The sequence below is a fragment of the Pangasianodon hypophthalmus genome, chromosome 6 (assembly GCF_027358585.1).
Source record: "Pangasianodon hypophthalmus isolate fPanHyp1 chromosome 6, fPanHyp1.pri, whole genome shotgun sequence".
In the NCBI taxonomy this organism is placed as follows: domain Eukaryota; kingdom Metazoa; phylum Chordata; class Actinopteri; order Siluriformes; family Pangasiidae; genus Pangasianodon; species Pangasianodon hypophthalmus.
The window spans coordinates 26,368,093-26,388,394 of NC_069715.1; the positions used below are offsets into that span (position 1 = coordinate 26,368,093).

General features: G+C 38.3%; 1 protein-coding gene across 2 annotated transcripts in view; it reads right to left on the bottom strand.

The window, feature by feature from the left end:
* The window catches only part of cd276 (CD276 molecule), a 95,001-nt gene that overhangs the window by 67,018 nt on the left and 7,681 nt on the right, over positions 1–20,302 (bottom strand). For both annotated transcript variants that reach the window (XM_026914215.3, XM_026914216.3), the window contains exons 2-3: positions 19,110–19,244; positions 4,013–4,360 (exon numbers count right to left, since the gene is read on the bottom strand). In XM_026914215.3, the coding sequence (XP_026770016.1) occupies positions 4,013–4,360; positions 19,110–19,155 (394 nt within the window). In that variant the 5' untranslated portion in view covers positions 19,156–19,244. The remainder of the gene's footprint in view (positions 1–4,012; positions 4,361–19,109; positions 19,245–20,302) is intronic.

The window sequence follows — 20,302 nt, forward strand, 5'->3', positions numbered from 1 at the left end:
AGATGGACTGGCTTTCCATCTAGGGTGTATTCCTTCCTCATGTCCAGTGTTTCCATGATTGGCTCTAGATCCACCGCCAACCTGACACAAATAAAGTGATTAATGAATGAATAAAGATGAATGAATGAATGTATGTTTGAGATTTTCTCATTTCTTCACTGTTTTGATATTTCCTTCAAAATAACTTGTCTACAACGTAGTGGTAATTCAGAAACGTGTCCTTCCTGGTAGTCCTTACCAGCTTGTATTGTGATATTTCTGACTGTTTGTCTTGTTTCCATTCTCACTGTAGCTTCATATTTTCCCACAGGATACATGCTAGCTATCAGAGTTCTTATCCTTGGTCAACTATCTCATGCTCAGACTATATTTTCCGGTTACCTAGCAGTAGTGTTCTCAGAGCTTTAACCAATTGAGCAGTTAGTGTATTACTATAGTTGCAATAAAATGTGTACAGCAGAGCCATATAAACCCCCTTTTAACCAAAAGGGGTCTATATACTTGATGCTAACCAAATCCAAATTAATTAGGGATTCACTAAATGTCAGCAATTATGTACTTTTTTACCGGTAAAATTCATCCAAAAGTGCAAATATATGTATAAAAAAAATAAATAAATAAATATTGAATAGACAAGATAGACAGGTACTCTTTTTTAAGATTAGGATCCAAAAACATATTAAAAAAATAAGAATTTAAAAATGATTTCTTTTGCGTTTCTGAACAAGTCATAAACATTTTACTGCAGTACGAAATATATATATATATAATTTTTTTATGGTAGAAATAGAAACAAATCAAAACAGTCAAAACAAACTTGTGGAAAAATATTGCAAACGATAATTATTTCCCAGCACGATAAAATCAAAAGTACACCGCCCAGTTTGAGGGATCTTGCCTCCCAGTGTCATTACTTCTGAGTTCACTGCTGTAAGATGAGGACGATGGAGATATAGTTGGTGGTTAGCTTGTAGCTCAGCGATCTCCTGATGTGTTTCACCCTGGGAACAGCTTGACACATCTGCTATTAAAGTCTTAATTATGTTCCGGGAGCTTTGCATAACATACAGCCATGTGGCTCAACATCAGATGGAACCATTAGCTGACACGCTTCTCTCCTCCTATGTCCTGGAGGGACCTTTACACATTTTCTGTTCTTTCTCACAGTTAAAGCGGGCCACTGGGAAATATGAGCTTTTTTTGTTGGCAAAAGAGGTGAGAAGGGTCAATTCTCTCAAGTGGAGAAACGCCAGCGCTGTTTCAGCTTAACTCCCAGAGCCAATCAGTGACCAGCAAACAAAAAGGCCCTCCTCTTTGGTACAGGGGGAGGAAATGCAATCAAGACGCTCCTAGGTTTGATGGAAAAGAGATGGGTGATGTCAGAGAGGCCAAAACCCACAGCACGGCCCGTTTGACTCACATGCAGATCTCTGCGGATCTCTCCAACCTCCATACATGCTGGAAATGCCAGCTAAATATAATACTGTCCGCAAATCTCAAGCATGGCATCCGTCAATTCATCAGTGCCGGAAAAGGCATGATTGTTTTTCCTCTGGCTTTGTCAAGTGCAGAAAAGCATTTCTGAGCATTAACATCGCTTAATGAGATGCGGCTTCGAAAATGAAAAGAGCACTTTGGTCTCCCTGAAGATGCACAGAGAAAGAAATTGAAGGAGAGAGACAGAGACAGAGACAGAGAGACAGCAAGCGGATGCAATCAACAGAGAATGACAATATATCATCCTAAGTGCCAGTGCACTTAGCTATAAGAATAAGAGCATATACTGGAACTTACCTGAACGAACAAAATCGCCTCGTAAGGGATTAAAGTGGTCAATCGATCACATGAAAAACAATCACAATCAAACCGTCAAGCTCATAATGCTGATCCAGGTATAACCACTTATTCCAGGTTATTGACTGGCACTATGTCTGAGTCTGTTAAACATCTGGACACTGATGTATGGACAACATAAGCTCCCTGGACAAACGTTTTCATTTCATCCACCAATAGCAGTGCCTTTTTTGTTCATGGGCAAAACAGGAATAAGGGAACTTTAAAGTGGATGGCCAGCTGACGGCCGGACTCTAGCGCTCCCAACTTCCAGGATGATGACTATATCATCACACTCAAAAAAATAGATTCTATTTAAGATGAGGTAGTTGTGGTGGCTCAGTAGTTAAGGCTTTGAGATACAGATCAGGAGGTTGTGTGGTCAAATTGCCATGGATGGGTCCTTGAGCAAGACCCATAACCTTTAGCATTACATTCTTTTTTCTAGTGTTAGATTTGATGTTACATTGTAGGCTCAATTAATCTTTTTTTTTTTGTCAATTTTTTTTTGTGCCATTTTTAACCACTTTCAGCCAAAACATTTCTTTGACATGCCTAATGAATATAGCTAACTGGTGTAAACTGCACACTTGTCTAATGTCAGTTACACTGATAGTTTATTTCACATTAATGAACTCAAAACATTCTCCGTTTACCCTGAGAGAAATCGATCTTTCAAGCGGGAAAATCAAGATGACACGAGAGTGCCAGCTGAAACATTACCAATCTGAGATGAGGGGGCGGGGCTTCCAGAGGGCGTCCAGAGTTAATATCATGTACGCAATTGTCAGTCATTCCAGATTCATGTGTTGATTGGCTGTCATTTTTAATGGGGGACAAAATAAGACTGCTCATCTGGCATATTTTTGAGTGATAACCTATTTAAAATGCTGAGCTCCTACACAACATGGGTGACAAGTCTGCCTTCGAGTGTACACCTATTCTACTTTTTAAGATGTATCTTTGACCAACTACAAAAGTTCCTCTAAAAGTTAATTATGGTCCAATAATCTAATGTTTTATCCCTTAGTCATTATTAAGGGTACACTACGTCCACATTTCTATGTGAAAGATACATATATTAACAATGTATTAAATGTAATTGTTCAATGTAATGGAACACTTGAAAATTTTGACTGGCCTCCTAAATCACTGGATCTATTGAGAACGTGTGGGATTATTTGGAACAGTAGGTGAAACATCAACACCAAAATACCACCACGAACTCGCATCCAGTCAGTAGAAGAGTGGGCTAAAATTGACAGGAACTGTCTCAAGACACTGGTGGCATCCTTAGCTGACAGGAATGGTGCTGATGTTAAGGCGAGGAGAGGCATAAGCAAGTACTGGGAATCAAACATCATCTCCACATCTCCATGTAGTCAATTTATCTTTAGAATTACTTTTAGATTTTTTTTTTAAATCTCAGGACAGAATCTTAATAAATGTAAATGTATGGGTTTTTTGCCTTTTTGTTTTTTGCTTTTTATGTGATACTCAGTGATACAGTTAAATAAATGTAAATCCAAATCTGAACAAAAGTAAATCTAAAAATAAATGTAAAATAGAACTCTCTCTTTGTCGAATATCAGAATGGGGAAAAAATTTGATCTCAGTGACTTTAACTGTGGCATGGTTGCTGGTGCCAGACGGCTCCTTTGAGTATTTCAGGAACTGCTGATCTCCTGGGATTTTCACACACAACAGTCTCTAAAGTTCACACAGAATGGTGGGGAAAAAAAAACATCCAGTGAGTGACAGCCTTGTTGAGACTGAGGACAGAGGAGAATAGCCAGACTGGTTCAAGCTGACAGGAAGGCTACAGTAACTGGAATAACCACTCTTTACAACCGTGTTGAGCAGAAAAGTATCTCTGAATGCTCAGCAGGTCAAACCTCAAAGTGGATAGGCTTCAACAGAAGAAGACCACATCAGATTCCACTCCTATCAGCCACAAACAGGAATCTGAGGCTACAGTAGACATAGGCTGACCGATACTGGACAGTTAAAGATTGGAAAAACATTGCCTGATCTTAGAGTTAAAGATTTATATTTATCTAAATAAATGGGTTTTTTTGGTTTTGGGTTGTTTTTGGTTTGCTTCTTATGTGATACTTTTCTTTTGCTAGACATTTCTTACTCATTGCAGATGTGTAGTGAAGAATAAACTGTGAATCACCTGCCACCTGCATGAACATGGAATCCTTGCTGTAGGTGTCCACTTTAACGAAGCATGTGTAGCTGCCCTCGTCTGCCACTCGGACTCTCCTCAGGAGCAGCGATGCGTTACCAGACGCTAACTCTGCAGGAAACAGGCTGGTCCTGTTAGCGAACCGCTCGTCCTGATCAATGAACCGGTCCTGCTTGTCAAAGTAAGCGTGCACGCTTCTCTGAGTGTCAGCCAGCTGCCAGAATACGCTCAGCTCGGAAAGGTTAAAGTTCTTGGCCCCCAAGAACGTGCAGTTGAGGATGGTGTCTGTCCCGTAAAGCACCACCACTGGGAAATCAGGGACGTGCACTTCCAGAGCTACAGAGAGAAAGAGAAAGATACAAGTTTAATAAGGCTAATTACTCTAACATCAAAGTCAGCAATGTTTTGCATTGACATCATGAGGAATGTTCTGATGTCCTGTATTATAACATGAATAATTATCAAAAGAGCTTAGCTGTAGACAGGCTTTGATAAAAAGGCATCAGCAGTTCTATGGAACAACGTGAAATTCCCAATTAGGCTAGTTCCATGATCCGACATCTGAAGCTACATCACTCACGGGTTAAATGCAGACAGACAGGCGGGGTCATTCAAAGTACACACACACACACACACACACACAGACATAATAAGGCCTAAATAAAGCTCTACATTCTGCCCCATTAGTCACAGCTATCATTGTGTTCTCCAGGCCAAATCTCAAAACCAAACAAAGGCGATACAAGGCACAGGTCAAACAATCACCCGAGCACATGCTGACTTCTGTCTGATGTGTGAGCTGAGATTTAAAGGATAGATCAACGTTTTTGAAGTGCCTTGAAATTATTCGAAGCGTTGATGCAATTTCCACTGAAACAGGAATTCAAGGCGGGACATACTGAGTGGCTCCTCCCCCTTTTTAAATAGCCAATAGCATTTAGCATACCGCACAGTCCAGACTAAGCGGACATGATTTCTCTAGCTCAACAACAGCAACGTCGGCAAGGTGATTTTTATAATATTGGGGGAGGGACGCTTCAGATTCTAGCGAGCATTTGATTGGACAGAAAATCCGATGAGAAGCTGAAGTGCAAAGATGTAATCAAAATTGTTGGTCCGTATTGGTGGTAGAGAGAGAGTGAATCTTCTAAATACAAATTTTGTCGTTGTTTTGGAGCACACTAGCTTACAGATACCCTTAAGGCTAAAAGCCACAAAACCTCAATTTTGATTTCACGAGGACTTTAAACAGTCTCCTCATGTTTTCTCAGCGGTCAATTAGTCTCGGCCTTGGATACTTATGATGATATCACTACTTATTAGTACACACTTCTGATTTTAATCAACTTTGAAACCTGAATTTTGCAATCTCATTGGCTGTCCATACTGTCCACTTATGTGCACTGGCTTCCAACAGACAAATAAGCATCTTTAAATATTATTCATTTTGTTTTTGTTTTGTTTGAAAAATGTAGTCATGAGTAACCAGGATAATTTTGCAAGTTTGCCGACAGGCTGCAGAAAAAGGTCTATGGTTGCTGTTTCAGTCAAATGGCCTCTTCTTCTAAAAGTAGACGCTTCTTGGCCAGACTCTCTAGTGAATTCTAGAGCTCTGACTTCCAAGATTATCTCCAAACTCCAGTCTCTGAGGCAATCCAGGGAAACAAACGAATAATGGACCATCTACACCCAACCAATCAGGAGAAGAGAAGAATAGAGAATAATTAAATTAGTTACATTAGCTAGCTAGCCAAATAAAGACGCATGTTTTATGGCTAAGCATGTAAGTCTGAGGTCAATGGCTCAGTACTGAATTAGTCTCTTTTAAATAAAAAACTGACCTTAGGACTGATATAATTAACAAAGAAGAACAGAATAAGAAATAATAGAAATTTGAAGGTACAATTTTTATTTATTTAAGAATGACATGTCTTTTTTTATCCATTTATAGTTACATTTAATGTTGTGGAACCTTTGTGAAACAGGTTATGTTATAGCAGCTATAAACAGTTGTTCGTTCATTATCTCCTCTTTTTTTCCTCTCTGTCCTGAAGATTCTCCAATGGAGTCAAATTCACTGACTGTTACAAAGCATTGACACTGGAGACTCATTCCATAAATGTTAATTTAAGAGTCACCTTACAGAAAGCTCCACAGTTAAATGACCAACTATACGTTTTTTCTTTGTTAGATGACATTTTTAATCAATTTATTAAGATATTTAATCTTTATTGGAGCACCTACCGTACAAGACTATTACTATAGAAAGGATAACGCAGTAGAAAAAGTGCTTTAATAAAAGCCTGAGATTTGCCTTGCATCCAGTATTAATGAAATAATGAAATGCTCAAGTACAAAGACTGGATATAAGGAATATCAAAGAGGGAGTTGCGTCCCGACACTTTGAAACAAAGTCAAAAATGTGTGCTGACCAAATGTCCAGTGCAGGAAAGTGTGTTCCGCTGTGGTTTATGTAATAGTGAGGACTGCTAGCTCAGCGTGTGTCAGGGAGCAGTGCGAAGAGTGGGACTCGGTGGGAGAAGAGCGTTTGACGTCATGGAAAGTTAAGTTCTCGAGGATTGCTGCGCTCATCGCTGGGTCTGGAGCAGCGGGATGCTCTTTCACACTGATTACTGATGCTTCAATCAGCTCCAATCTGTTTGCTTATGGGGGGGCAGACGTGCCTCTGACGTGGGGATGCAAGCATACATGCGTACGCGGAAGTGATGCAAGTGTTCATGTTAATATTAGGCTTAAACAGGCTTAAAAAAACAAACGCAACAATGCTGAATATTACATATATTTTTTTCATTCTGAGATTATATTTTATCAGCAATTAAGAAAAAAGAGCCATGGGATGACGGCACCTTCTCTGACTCACATATCCAACTCAATATACATCACCACCGAAGCTAAAGGCCATTCAAATGAACTCCAAATCCTCATTCAAACACTTTTAAATATGAATCTGGAGTAAACGTAGGGATTAAGAGTCCTGTAAGGGTCTGGGAACCCTTGAAATACCAGAGATGATTGATCCAGGGCTGCTCTTTTGAAAGGAACATGAGAAAAGGACAGTGTGTGTAAGAAAAGTAAGAGGATGGAGTGAGTGATCTGTCTGGTTAATAATGCTGGCTGAAGGACGAGTGGAAGACAGAGTTGGAGAGCGAGGTATATATACACTGTTCTACTGTATCAGTCATTAAAACCTGCAAAAAAGGCCAACGTCGAACCCTCTACACTTTATTTAGCTCTCAAAAGTAATCAATGTCTCTCACCACTCTTCTTTCTCCTTCCATCATCTTGTTATCTGCTAATTTCTGCTATACATATGTGACCCGTTCCATTAGTTACAACGATAATTCCATATAAATACTACAAACATTCAACCACCTGTTCTTGAGATATTGCACTAATGAGAATCTCAAATCTTGGACAGACACACAGACATACAGATGCATGGATGGACATGCAGATGGAATGATGGCAACAATCGTAGCTTGGCAAAAATGGGCCTTGATTTCCTGAACATGATCATATAAGTATGTATGATAAACAGGAAGGAAGGTTTTGAAGACAAACTATTTCAGATATTTGACCTTGCTGTGACCCTGATCCTGTTTGGGTCAATTCCAAAATATAATCAGTTCATCTGCTGGTTTCAGTGATAATTCCCTATCAATCCTACAAATGTTCAACTACTCGTTCTACAAACATTCAACCACTCGCTCTAGAAACATTCACCCACTCGTGCTACAAACATTCAACCACTTGTTCTAGTTATTGTTCGCTAGCGTGAATCTCAGGCAGACACACGAACAACCCTGAAAACATAATGCGCATAAAAATGTATAAATGAAGGCTGCACTCAGACATTTCCTTCTGCTGAGAAAAGAGGAACCATATATGGTTCAGGAACCATATAGTTTCTCAAAAGGTTTCAGACGCTGAGTGGAACTGAATCATAAATATAAAACTGGTCATAAAAGGTGCATTTTTTCTTTAAAAAAAAGATGATGCTCTAAATGGCCTGCAAATTGAGTTGATCGGGTTCAAGATTCGAGATTGAGATTCAAGATTTTATTTGTCACATGCACAGTTATATACGGTATATAACTTGCAGTGAAATGAAGACCTGGCCTACTCCTCTTTCGAGTGTGCATTCACATAACTAAGTTAAAAAACAGAAATGAATAAAAAAAATAAGAAGTAAGAAATAAAAAATAATAATAACATATGTACAGGAATGTGCAAAAAATGGATGTACAAAATATGCAAGAATCTTATGTGTAGTAACAATATAAAGTGCGAAGTGCAGTGTCTATGGCATGTAGAGTGTAGAGTGTAGGTTCTAAGGGTTTATGTGTGCAATGTAGTGAGACTATCTGTTTCTGTTTAGTGCTCCAGATATTTGTATCTGTAACTGAATTTGGATTTAGCCCAGGTTGGGCATGGCCTAATCTTTAATTAAATATGAATCCTTCCACTTCCCCAGGGGAAACACTTGAAAATTCATAATTAGTCTCAACTAAAGATGTTTGTAAGAATTTTTTTTCTTTTTTTGTTAACCACTCACGCGGTTATTATTTCTGTTTGTACCTGCCTGTGATATTTTCCAACGAATTTAGTTGGTTCTATTTTTCCAAAATATAAACAAACTTGTAGTCTAATTAAAATCACTACAACCCTGACCAGGCAGTCACTAAGGATGAATAAATGAATGTTGCAAATTCATCATGCAGCAACTCAAATTCACGTTACTGAATGTCCTACTTGTTTGTCCCATGAGCTTCATATCTGAATGCTTGCCCTCATGAAAGCTTAAATCTCCTGCTCGTGTAACAACTTTTTTTTTTATGCATCTCTATTTCATTAATAACCTAGATCTCTAGTCTCCACCTGATGTCCAGTGAACATTTCTTGCAAAAAAATATAAATATTATGCCTCTTATTCGTATCTGTATTTGTATCTGTTCGTTCTGATTAATGTATTTATATTTGGTTACATCCCTATAAGGGTTTGCAAAATCTCCAAAGAAAGTCAATGTCTACACACTTTAAAAGGGTTAAACCTAAAACCCTAAAAGATTCTTGTATTTATCCCTAAGTCTTTCCCTTTGGCCAGAGGATCCTTTTAAATCCAAAATCACTGCCTTTCCCTCATCAGCGCTCTCTTTTTCAATCTCTAGTTTGCTTTTCCATCCTATCCATCTATCTGTCTCGCTCCCCCGTCTATCCCTATCTGTCTCTCTACAGTTCAATAGCGCTGCTTTCCTATCTCAAACTTTAATAACATGAGCTGTAAGGCATTGAGGTTCAATGCGCTCTGTTCAATAAACGGACGGGGGCCTGGCGTCCCTGTTCCTAATATACACACACTCCTTAGGCTGATACGAGGCCCTAGCAGAGCCCACACACACACACACACACACACACACGCTTAGAGCTTCAAACGACGTTGTTCGATATCATTGGAAAACACAGGGTTCGATATCTACCTGTAGAGAAACATGCACGTTCATTTTAAAGTGCTCGATAAGTGAGTGGAGCGCTATCAGGGCCTCCATCAGGCTGTGGCTCAGGCTACACTCTGCCATCGCCGTGCACAGGCTTTGGAGAACATCTCATTAAAACTGCACTTGCGAGTATGCAGCAGTCTTCTAGAGATTGGAAAATCAGTTACCAGCATGCACACACACACTTTTTTATGAGCACCTGCATGTTTATCTTATATATCTAATTTCTAACAAGTGTTCACAGGCAGGAATTCAATGGAGTGCACTTTCTGTATGAGCCTAAATTTTGGAAATTGTGGTGTAGCAGCGGCGCCCTCAGGTGGACACAAAGAAGAACTCAGACATCATTTTTTAAATTTCTACAGCAATTTCTTTCCTAAACTATGGTAGCAAACAGAAACAGGCAGTGAAACAAATCTATGTTCAGTGCTAAAAAAATATGACAGCTTATGATTTTAAAACAGGAGATCATTTGCAAGGTTCAGTTCTGACTTCAAGATTTAGGGCTGTTCAGTTTCTCAGTAACAAGAGAAGCTGCATTTTTTTGTCAAAAAAAAAGAGAGAGACAGAGACTGGGGAAAAACAATAACAGGAGCTAATTTGTTTTGTGGATATTCCACAACATTAAACGTAACTATAACCAGATAAAAAGTATATCATTCATTAATATATAAAATAGTAGTAATTAACAAATTGCTGTGGTATAAGAGGAATAAAACATTTCAGGACCTGCTTTTATAGGAAAATAATCAATTTTGTCGTTTAATAGGAACTCGATTTCACATTGTGCAGCATCACACCACCCCGCTGCTAATTATTTTGCTATAACAGCACATCCTGAAGTGTTTTATTCCTCACTTACACACTGCCACGACTCCTTCAATGCCTTTCCATCATCGTTTCTCTCTTTTCTCTCACAATCTCTGTCTCTGCTTGAGGACATGTACTTCAATGCCTGATTAACGGATTCCTGATCAGTCACTTATTTCACAGCTCAACCCAGTGATCCCACTTTAATTACTCACCAGAATAATTATAATAATAATAATAATAGTACTGCTGTAAGCCTTACTAATCTTCTGAACATGATCTAAAACAAAAGCATTCACAAGGCCTTCATGATGCCAAGAAATACAGATCATTTAAGTTTAGCGCTGAATCCGTGCACACTGCTGTCAGCTGCTTGAGAGGATTCTGCAGCTGTGTTATGGTATACTCTAAAGTTTTTTGTTTTTTTCCTGAATTCCTCCTGGAAACCTGCTTTCAATAAAATAACCCAGCTGCCAGTCCCGGCCTGGAGGTTTAACGTACCTTATTCAACTCCAAAGCTAATTACCAAGGCATTCATGGGCTAAATTTAGCTTGTCATGCTGGGCCACACTGCAAAAATTATACAATCCTCATCAGTCTTATAAAGAAAGTGAGATCCCCATACCCCACACAAGATTTGCTCAGAATAACACCTCACACCTCACACTTTCAGATTTTGCTCTAGGATCCAGACCAATGATTTTCATTTCTTTTCAAAGGAAAACATGGCAACTAACATGGTTGTCGCTAGTTATCGGGCTTTCAAGCGTGACATCAGCATTCCCGAATCTGATTGGTCAGACAGTGGCAAAAAAAAAAGGAAACATTATTTAACAAACAAACATATATTAATAATAAACATATTATTAATAAACATATATTCATTGATATGGTGAAGGCTGCTGTTAGGAGATGTTTACTTAACATTTATGGAAGGAGTCTCCACTGTCAGAGCTCTGTAACAGTCCGTAAGTTTTCAGTCAGGACAGAGGAGTTTGCTCTTTGTGGTTTCTCGATAACATAACAAGCTGTGGGTTTTTTTTGTTTTGTTTTTTGTTTTATTAACTTCAAGATAGAAAAAAGGGGATTCCGATTGACACGAGTTCAAATCCCAATGATGCCACAGCCTTCCGTAGTCGGGAATCCAAGAGAACAAAACTGGCCATGTTCTCAGGGTGGGAGGGGCATATTCTCTCTCTGCTATCAATCATAGTGACACTAGCCAATAATGATCATCTGTGAGTGCTTGTATTTGGAAGGGGGCAGATAGCGCTTTCCTCCATGTCTTCTGCCACCCTGTGACACAGCATGAGCAGCAGTTCGATGTGTCTGGTAGCTGATTGGTAGTTGTCATACGATAGGGGAGAGCTATCTCATAGGTGGGTATTGACCAAAACTAAATTTGGGAGAAAAACATGAAAAAATCCAAAAAAAGATAGAGAAAAAGGGAAGCTGGTGAAGGAACAACTGTTTATTGCTGATATAACATATGTGAAAACAAGAACTAATTTGTCTCGCAGATAAAAACATGAAAAGTAACTATGTAAAAATGGTTAAAAAACACAACATATTCAATAATAAATTAAAATTTGTAATCATTGGCAAATAGCTGTTGTTTTTGAATATGCATTGACCCTATACCCTGGGTTTGTGCAAGATTAAATAACATTCTAGATGGGTATTCACATGCTCTTATTTTTTCATCATATCATGTAAATCACATTATCATATCAAATCATATTATTTTTATCATATCATGTAAAGTCACAGGAAGTAAAACAGTATATATATGAGTCTCTCAACTTTATAGCTTAAGCCATCAAGTGCCTGTCCTTTGAGTATAGAAGATGTCAGCATGGAAGCTGCTGTTGGGAGAAAAACGAGATGATTGAAGCACTTACTTCTCTGGGTTCAAGTGCTTGTGAAAAAACGTATTTTATATAACGTATTGCAGAGATGGTAACATTCCTTTTCGTAAACAATTATCTGCATTTCTGCTCCTACAGCTTTCTCTCTCTCTCTCTCTCTCTCTCTCTGTCTCTCTGTGACAGTGGCGACAGTGACTTTATCAGATTCTCTGTGCTGAGCTCGTACTCCTCAATAAGCTGTCTATGAGCTCAGACTCACAATGATAGCAGGACTGGCTGAAAAGCTGACTGAGATAAGAAAATAGCTCTTACAGAATAGCAGCACAGACACCAGTGCAAGTGCATGTGAAGAGGTAAGAAAGAGGGATTGAATTTGAACAGATGAAGTTTAATGAATGTTAATGTAGCTAAAGTTAAGGAAGTCTAATGAAATAAAACTATTGCCTATTGCCTGGGCTACCCTAGATGATCATTTTGAGGCAGATTCATCCCTCCTGATGATTATAAAAGGTCGCAATATTGTATGCCAGGTAATTCTCTTCTTTATCCCATTTTCTTCCAATTTGGTCATTTGCTCCGACTAGCTACACTATATGGCCAAAAGTACATAGATACCCGACAATCACACCCATATGTCCTTGTTGAACATATCATTTCAGATTTAGTCCCCCTCTGCTCGTATAATAACCTCCACTCTTCTGGGAAGGCTTTCTACTAGATTTTGGAGCGAGGCTGTGGGGATTTGTGTCTATTTAGCCACAAGAGCATTAGTGAGGTCAGGCACTGATGTTGGGTGAGGAGGCCTGGGTTGCAGTCAATGTTCCAGTTCATCCCAAAAGTGCTCAGTGGGGTTGAGATCAGGGCTCTGTGCAAGTTCTTTGACTCCAACCTTGGCAAACCATGTCTTCATGGACCTCGCTTTGTGCACAGGGATACTGTCATGCTGGAACAGGTCTGGGCCCCTTAACCAGTGAAGGGGAGTTCTTAATGCTACAACATGTTACAATAGTGTGCTTTAAACTTTGTGGCAACAGTTTGGGGAAGATGGTCAGGTGTCCACAAACGTTTGGCCATATGGTGTACTTCTCCCCTATCATACCACATCTACAACTGCGGAGGGTCAATGCTAGCAAGTAAGGAGGGGAAACCTCTGTTCATGCTATGTCACAGTACAGCTGAACACTTGGAGGAAAGCGCAAACTTCCGTCTACAACCGGTTCGTGTTACTGTGATTGACTGGAGAGAGAGTAAGACCAGAGCACAGCCAATTTGCTTTCTTGGACTTGAGGCCACGGATGTCTGTGGCATTGTTAGTGTTTGGAACTCACAATCTCCAGAAAATTGAGCGAGTGCTTTTCTGTTGTGCCACTACGGAGCATAAAACACCTCCAGTCATGGCCATCCCACATTAAAACCATAACCATTAAACACAACTCAACATCCTGTAATGTGTGGAGAACGCCAATGGTCTTGAGTGAAAACACAATCTTGACATCATGTTTGAAAACTGATAACCAATGATGACAGAGCTGAACTTTCAACCGCACAGGCGATTGCTTTAACACTACATGGGAAACATGGCACCGCCTAAAATTTCAAAATGGCAGACACTGATAACGTTGTGGTCTGACTTTGGAAATGTCTTTCGATGCTCTTACTTAATAATGCACACACAGCCATGCTCCTATTTTAAAAACCACCAGCCACCAATGGTCACCTGTAATGTTTGTTTTTATTTTAAGTCTGTTCATGAGAAATTCTGCAATTCTCCACTTTCTGAGTGTTGGGATCAATGGTCTTGGCAAATCTTGTAGGGTGGTGGTTTTCATGACTGAAGGATGATCCAAGACAAAAAAATGTGCAAAATCTACCTTTATATCTGGCATCTTACACATTTTCAACATCAGTATGGTATAAATCGTAGCTCAGCACAAACAAACAAAGAAGTCACACTGCAATGCCCAAACAGAGAAGCAGGGTTTACAAGCTTTAGTCCTTGAAAAGAAAAGGCTATGAGCTACTTTCTGTTACAGTTCCAGGGCTAATTCCTTTAGGAACATGGTTCAAAACTGTTACATTTATTCACCTTTATCCAAAGCACAATCCAAGTGAACAGCTGAACATTTGAGAGTTAAGCACCTTACTCGAGGGCCTAACAGTAATTTCCTGGCAGTTCACAGAACTGAACCCAAAATCGTCCACCTTACCCTTGGGCTACCACTGCCTGAATGTAGGAGGGAAAGGAAGAAAGAAAGATAGCATGTTTAGGGTGCTTAAGTAGTTTGGTTAAAACACTATGTTGTTAAATCTTAAACCTAATATTTAATTAAGGCACCAGTTAGCACAATGCGATTTGCATGTAGAGGTTAGCTTTTACTTATTGTTAGCAACATTAATATATTTGATTGCAGACGTGCATGAATCACAAGTCTGCTTTTTTTATTCTCTTGTTCAACAACCACCCTACACATAAATTTTTATGCTCTTTTGTGCCTGCTTTAATGCTCTTAACTAGCTAACTATTATAATTTGTTATAATTTAGCTACTTTTTTTGCTAATATAAAGTATTCAGTTAGCATTCACTTGCCTGGCTCTGACACAAATAAACATGCAAGTGCAGCTTCACAGGAAAGCATAATAATGTTCATGTCCAATGCTGGAAAGTTGAATAAAATTCCATAGGAACAGCTTTGGTAAAACTTTTGTTCATTTCTTTCTGTTTTTTGCTAAGATGTGTATTGTGAGAAGTTATTAGCTACTTTCCTTAGACTTCCATTATAATAGTAATAATAAGGAATACACTACAGAGGCAATAGACAGCGTTTAAACTGAAAAATGCTGGCTTGAAGTTTCTGCTTCCTGAAAAACACTTCAAACAGGATACACAGCTAAGCTTTGACATTATTTGCATTTGAGAAAAAAAATCAATATATTCTGGATGTGTGATTTGAGGAGGCCACAAGCATGGGAAAGCCATGAAAGAGCCTTTTCGGCCTGAGGGTGTTTGGGGAGGAGTGGAGATTCCCTGGCAGCGCTAACTGAGTCGATTTTTAGCTCCAGGACCCAGCTCGGCCCCTGAGGAACAACACAGTACACAGAGCAGCACTCATGCATCTCCGACCCAAGAAACTAAAGAACAGAGAGAGAGACAGAGGGAAAGAAAGTTTTCTGTGTCTGTTAGCCTTCCCGTCTCAGTGCTTAGCTTCTCAATTAATAACCTGGGTTCAATAAGAACTAGTGGGTGGAAAAAAAACAGCAGGACTCAGGATTACTGTCCAGGAACAGTACAGCCATCCCTACGGAGTCAATCAATAACAAGATATCAAAGTTTAAAACCAGATGTCACAAATACAATAGTGAAAAATAAATCATTGCTCTTTAAATCTACATTTATTGCTCTTTTTCGTCATTTTTGTTTATGTATTTTGTTAATGCAGTTTTGCCTCTAAATTTTATTTATTTATTTATTTATTTATTTATTGCTTCCAGGTTAATTTTTTTTTTCTTCTACATTTATTCATTCATTCATTCATTTATTTATTTATTTAGGTTTCCAGACTCCATTTTTCACTTCTGGATTTTTTATTTTTTTGTTCTGTATTCCATCTCTTGCTTCTACATTCCATGTTTTGCCTCTGGGTACCATTTTGTTTCTTCTGGATTTTTTTTCCAGGGTCCATTCCAGTGGAATCTTCTGGATTCCATGTTTTGCTTCCAGATTCCATTGTTTGTCTCTGGATTTTTTGCTTCTGGATTCTTTTTTGCTCACTCTACATGGCAGACCTATCGAACCCAGCAGGAATATCCACTTGGTCCTGAACACGAAACTCAAACTGGAATCACATAATTAGTGCATTTCTCTGACTTTTGCCCACTGTTACTGTTAGCCATCTCTCCTACACTAGCTCACTTAGCTGACAATGTCCAAGCTTCTCTTACTGATTTCATTTTTGTGATATTCATATTGCGCACCTGTTGTTCACAGCCCTGCCTTTGTAATGACTAATGTGAGTTTTTGGAAGCACGGACTCGACCCAACAGTCTAAGCTGACCTGAAACAAAAGGGAAAATTGCAGTCACTAGAGCAGGAGTGGAATTAATAACAGCCTCTAAAACAGTACAGGACTCATAGCAATCTTACTCACTACGAGAACAAGTCATCATTCAGACAAATTAACTTCTCGCAGCATTGACACCTCAAACATTTCATATCCTATCCAACGCCATGCTGAAAGACAAGTTAGAGCCAAAAGAATGAGTAGAAATGAATGACTGTACTGACAGACCATAAGTCACAAATATATAACAAATATACTGCACATAAAAGCAAAGTCTGCTTCAGAAGAATCTATAACCAATTTGTATGCTGAGTGTGTGTGTGTGTGTGTGTGTGTGTGTTTAATCTTGTCCAAAGATATGAGCAATTATCAGAACAGCACAAGCAGGAGGATAAGGAGTTGTAGAAGGATTAAGCCTGATAATCCCAAGAAGGGACTGCGGCCTCACACACTCTCCAACTCCAGCTTCAAACTCAGACACACAGACACAGAACACACACTCACACACTCACACAAGGTCATCCACGAACACACTCTCTGCACCCGTATCAACAAGGAAGAGACTATTATAGCTCTGAAAGTGTAAAGATAAAAGAATTCGAATCGTTTTATAGGAATACAGCTACATAGCAAATAAAAGACAATTAAGATAAATAAATTGAACAATGTAATAACAGTACAAATAACAGTTTAATAACAGTTAATAAATTGTTGCAATAATTGAGTGGTATAAATATACAGATCGTAACTATAAATATACAGTGCCCTCCAAAATTATTGGCACCCTTCATAAAAATTATTATATTAAAAAAACTACACAAAATAATTCTCCATTCAAAAAAATCTTCCATTCAAACAATATTTAAAAAATGTCATTGTTCTGAAAACATTATTCTCATTAGAATATTTTAACCAGTAGTATTTTCTGTCAAATAAATACATGTCAAATTTACTGACACCCTTAAGGAAATAAATGCATAAATGCCATTACCCAAGATCCTAAACACAGATCCGTGATTCATCACATGACCTCAAAATATAATGGAATTGGATTTGGAAAAGATTTTTTTTTTTTGAAACTGGAATTACTTACAAATAAAAAAAGACTTGATCTTTATTATATTTATACTTTATTATATTTATTTTATTTGCAGTGTATGTGATTTTTGCGTGAAAGCTGCAGTTTTGTGGAAGTCATATTTTTAGATATGTATTTGGTGTTTGTTTCGGAAGAATATATCTATATATCTGTGTGTTCTGTTTTATCTATCAAGCTACTATTTGTCCACCTCTGTCTGGTGATTTTTAATATGACTTAAGTATGAAATATATCAAAAATGATATAAAATGCTATGTTATAATACTTGATATATGACAATAACAAGAATTCTACTGTGTTTATAGCAGCTGAACGTCAAAAGAATCAAACGTTTTCAGAAGGAAAAAAAAATTACACTGGAAAATTGGCTCTAAGAAGGCAGCATGAGTGATCTAAAGTCCAGACTTCACATTCATAACCACTAACACACCCTCCCCACCCTCAGCAGTGTGAGTCAGAAGGGGGAAAAACAAAACGTGTGTGCTCCTCTCTGTCTCCCTCTGCTGATGTGTGTTGGAGGGGAAATTCTGCTACACACACACACACACACACACACACACATACACACGTTTCCACAACATTCTTAATAAACCTCAGATACAGGAACACAGACCTACATGAACATGGAGCTTGTTTTTGTACCATAATTTCTATTTTATAAATTATTTAAGGACCATAATTACAGAATATTGGAGAAATAAAATAAAAAATAAAATAATGTAATAATGCACTGCTTCTAATATGTTGTTGTTACTAAAGGGATTTGTATGGTGGAAATTCTCCATAAAATGTATTAAGGAAAAAAAAACGTATTGACGTATAAGACATATAATCATGGATTTGGTTAAGTTATCCCTAAGGAGATGTCCACTTAACATGTATGGAAGGAGTCTCCAGTGTCAGCAATGTGAGAAAGGCACATGACCCTGAGGTTTTTCAAGAAAGTTCTTACTTACAGCAATGTATGTTAGTTTGCGTAAAGTTGTCACATGAATGATTAAACGTACAACTTAATTTGCGAAGTTTTATCAGTTTGGAATTCACAACTCTCTGAGATTAATGATAAAGGAAGGGAAGAAGGAAGCCAGCAGTCATTTGAAAAGAGTTGCAGGACAATCTGAAAGCAGCAGGACCAATCTCATCAAGAACATGAAACTGGGACGAAGGGGGACGTCTCAATAAGACAACCACCTCAAATATACAGCCAAAATCCCTCAAGACTGGTTTCTAAAAAACCCAAGTCCATCAGAGGGATCCTCGTAACCTTGGGGAATTGAAGATGATTTGGAAAGAAGAAGGAGCCAAAGTAGAACCACAATGCTGCAAAAAGTGAATTCATTCTCACCACAGACATCTTGAAGCTGTAACTGCCAACAACTCCTTTGCAACAAACTACTAATATTGGTCATTTGTGTTGTCCGAATACTTTTTTCCTTATCAATTTCATTTTTTAAACATATTTTTGCTTATATATACTTTTTTGTTCATATTTATAAGTACAAATCAAAAGATATGTTTGGATATATGCAAGGGAAGTATTATTTCTCCTCACTGTACTGTATGTCCTTTCTCTATTTTCATTCTAATTTGTCTTAAAAACATCAAATATTTTTGAAAGCTTTTTCAATAAATATCTTAGCAAAAACACTGCAGTGACACTGCAGGGTCTGTGTTTGTGTTTGTGTGTGGCTTTTTAGATAATGATAAAGGAGGGAAGAGGATACGCCACTCACCGATAGAGTGTACAGCCAGCAGCGCAGTCAACAGGAGGGCCAGCATGGTGATCCCGGAAAGGAGTGTGTGTGTGTGTGTGTGTGTGTGTGTGAGTGAGTGAGTGTAACAGCAGGGAAGCTTCTTTAATCACGGCACTGCAGGAGCAAACACACAGACACAGACAGGCTGATTAACTCTGACAAGAGAAGGAGTGTGAGAGTAGTGTGTGAGTGTGTGTGTGTGTGTATGTGTGTGGTAGGCAGGAGACCTGTTCTGAACATCATCAGCCAATGAGCTAAGATTTGTCAAAAAAAAAAAGACTGTGTGACTGTAATAATAATAATAATAATAATAATAATAATAATTATTATTATTATTATTATTATTATTAGACATTTATTAAGAAGAAAATTATCCTATAAAAATATCATACCTTATGTTTCAATTGTTAGCAATATAAATGATCTTTATTAAAACCAACATAAATGACTATTACTTTTAGTTGCATAAGGATCCTCCCCAAGTGAAAGTAAAAAGATAGTCAAAGGTCAATTTGTTAATATTAATGCACTCGTTCTAATATGTTATTGTTTCCATAGTAACAGCTCATCCACAGGGACTCAGACACTCAGCAGACGCTTAGCAGACGCTCAGCAGACGCTCCACATAATCTAACACTAACAGTAAATGGATATTTAAAAAAATGTATTTAACGTTTATGTACAGAGACTTGGATGTAAGTTTCCCAGCATGGGAAATGAGTTTTTCAGTTTCTCAATAAAATGAGAAAAAGGCTGTGCTTTGAGAGAGAGAGAGAGAGTGAGAGTGAAGGAGAGAAAGAGAAGGAGAGAGAAGGAGAGGCTGGTGAGGGAATGACTGTTTATAATGTAGGGGAGCACAGGAACTTGTCTCTCGGATGTTCCACAACATTAAATCTAACTATAAACCATTAAAAAGTGAGACATTCATTAATAAATTAAATGTTTTATTGGTTGGCAAATCTCTGTGGTATAACTGGTATAACCCCTCCACCCCCCTCCCCCACCCCCTCCTGGCATACTCCTGGCATACTCCTGGCATACTTTCGTCTAACAGCACAGTTCGCATATTTAACTGTCAATTACAAATGTAAATTCAAATGCATATGTCTTCAATAAAAACTTCAGAGTCAAACGCCATATTTGGGCATGGACATCATAAGACTTTAGTTTTA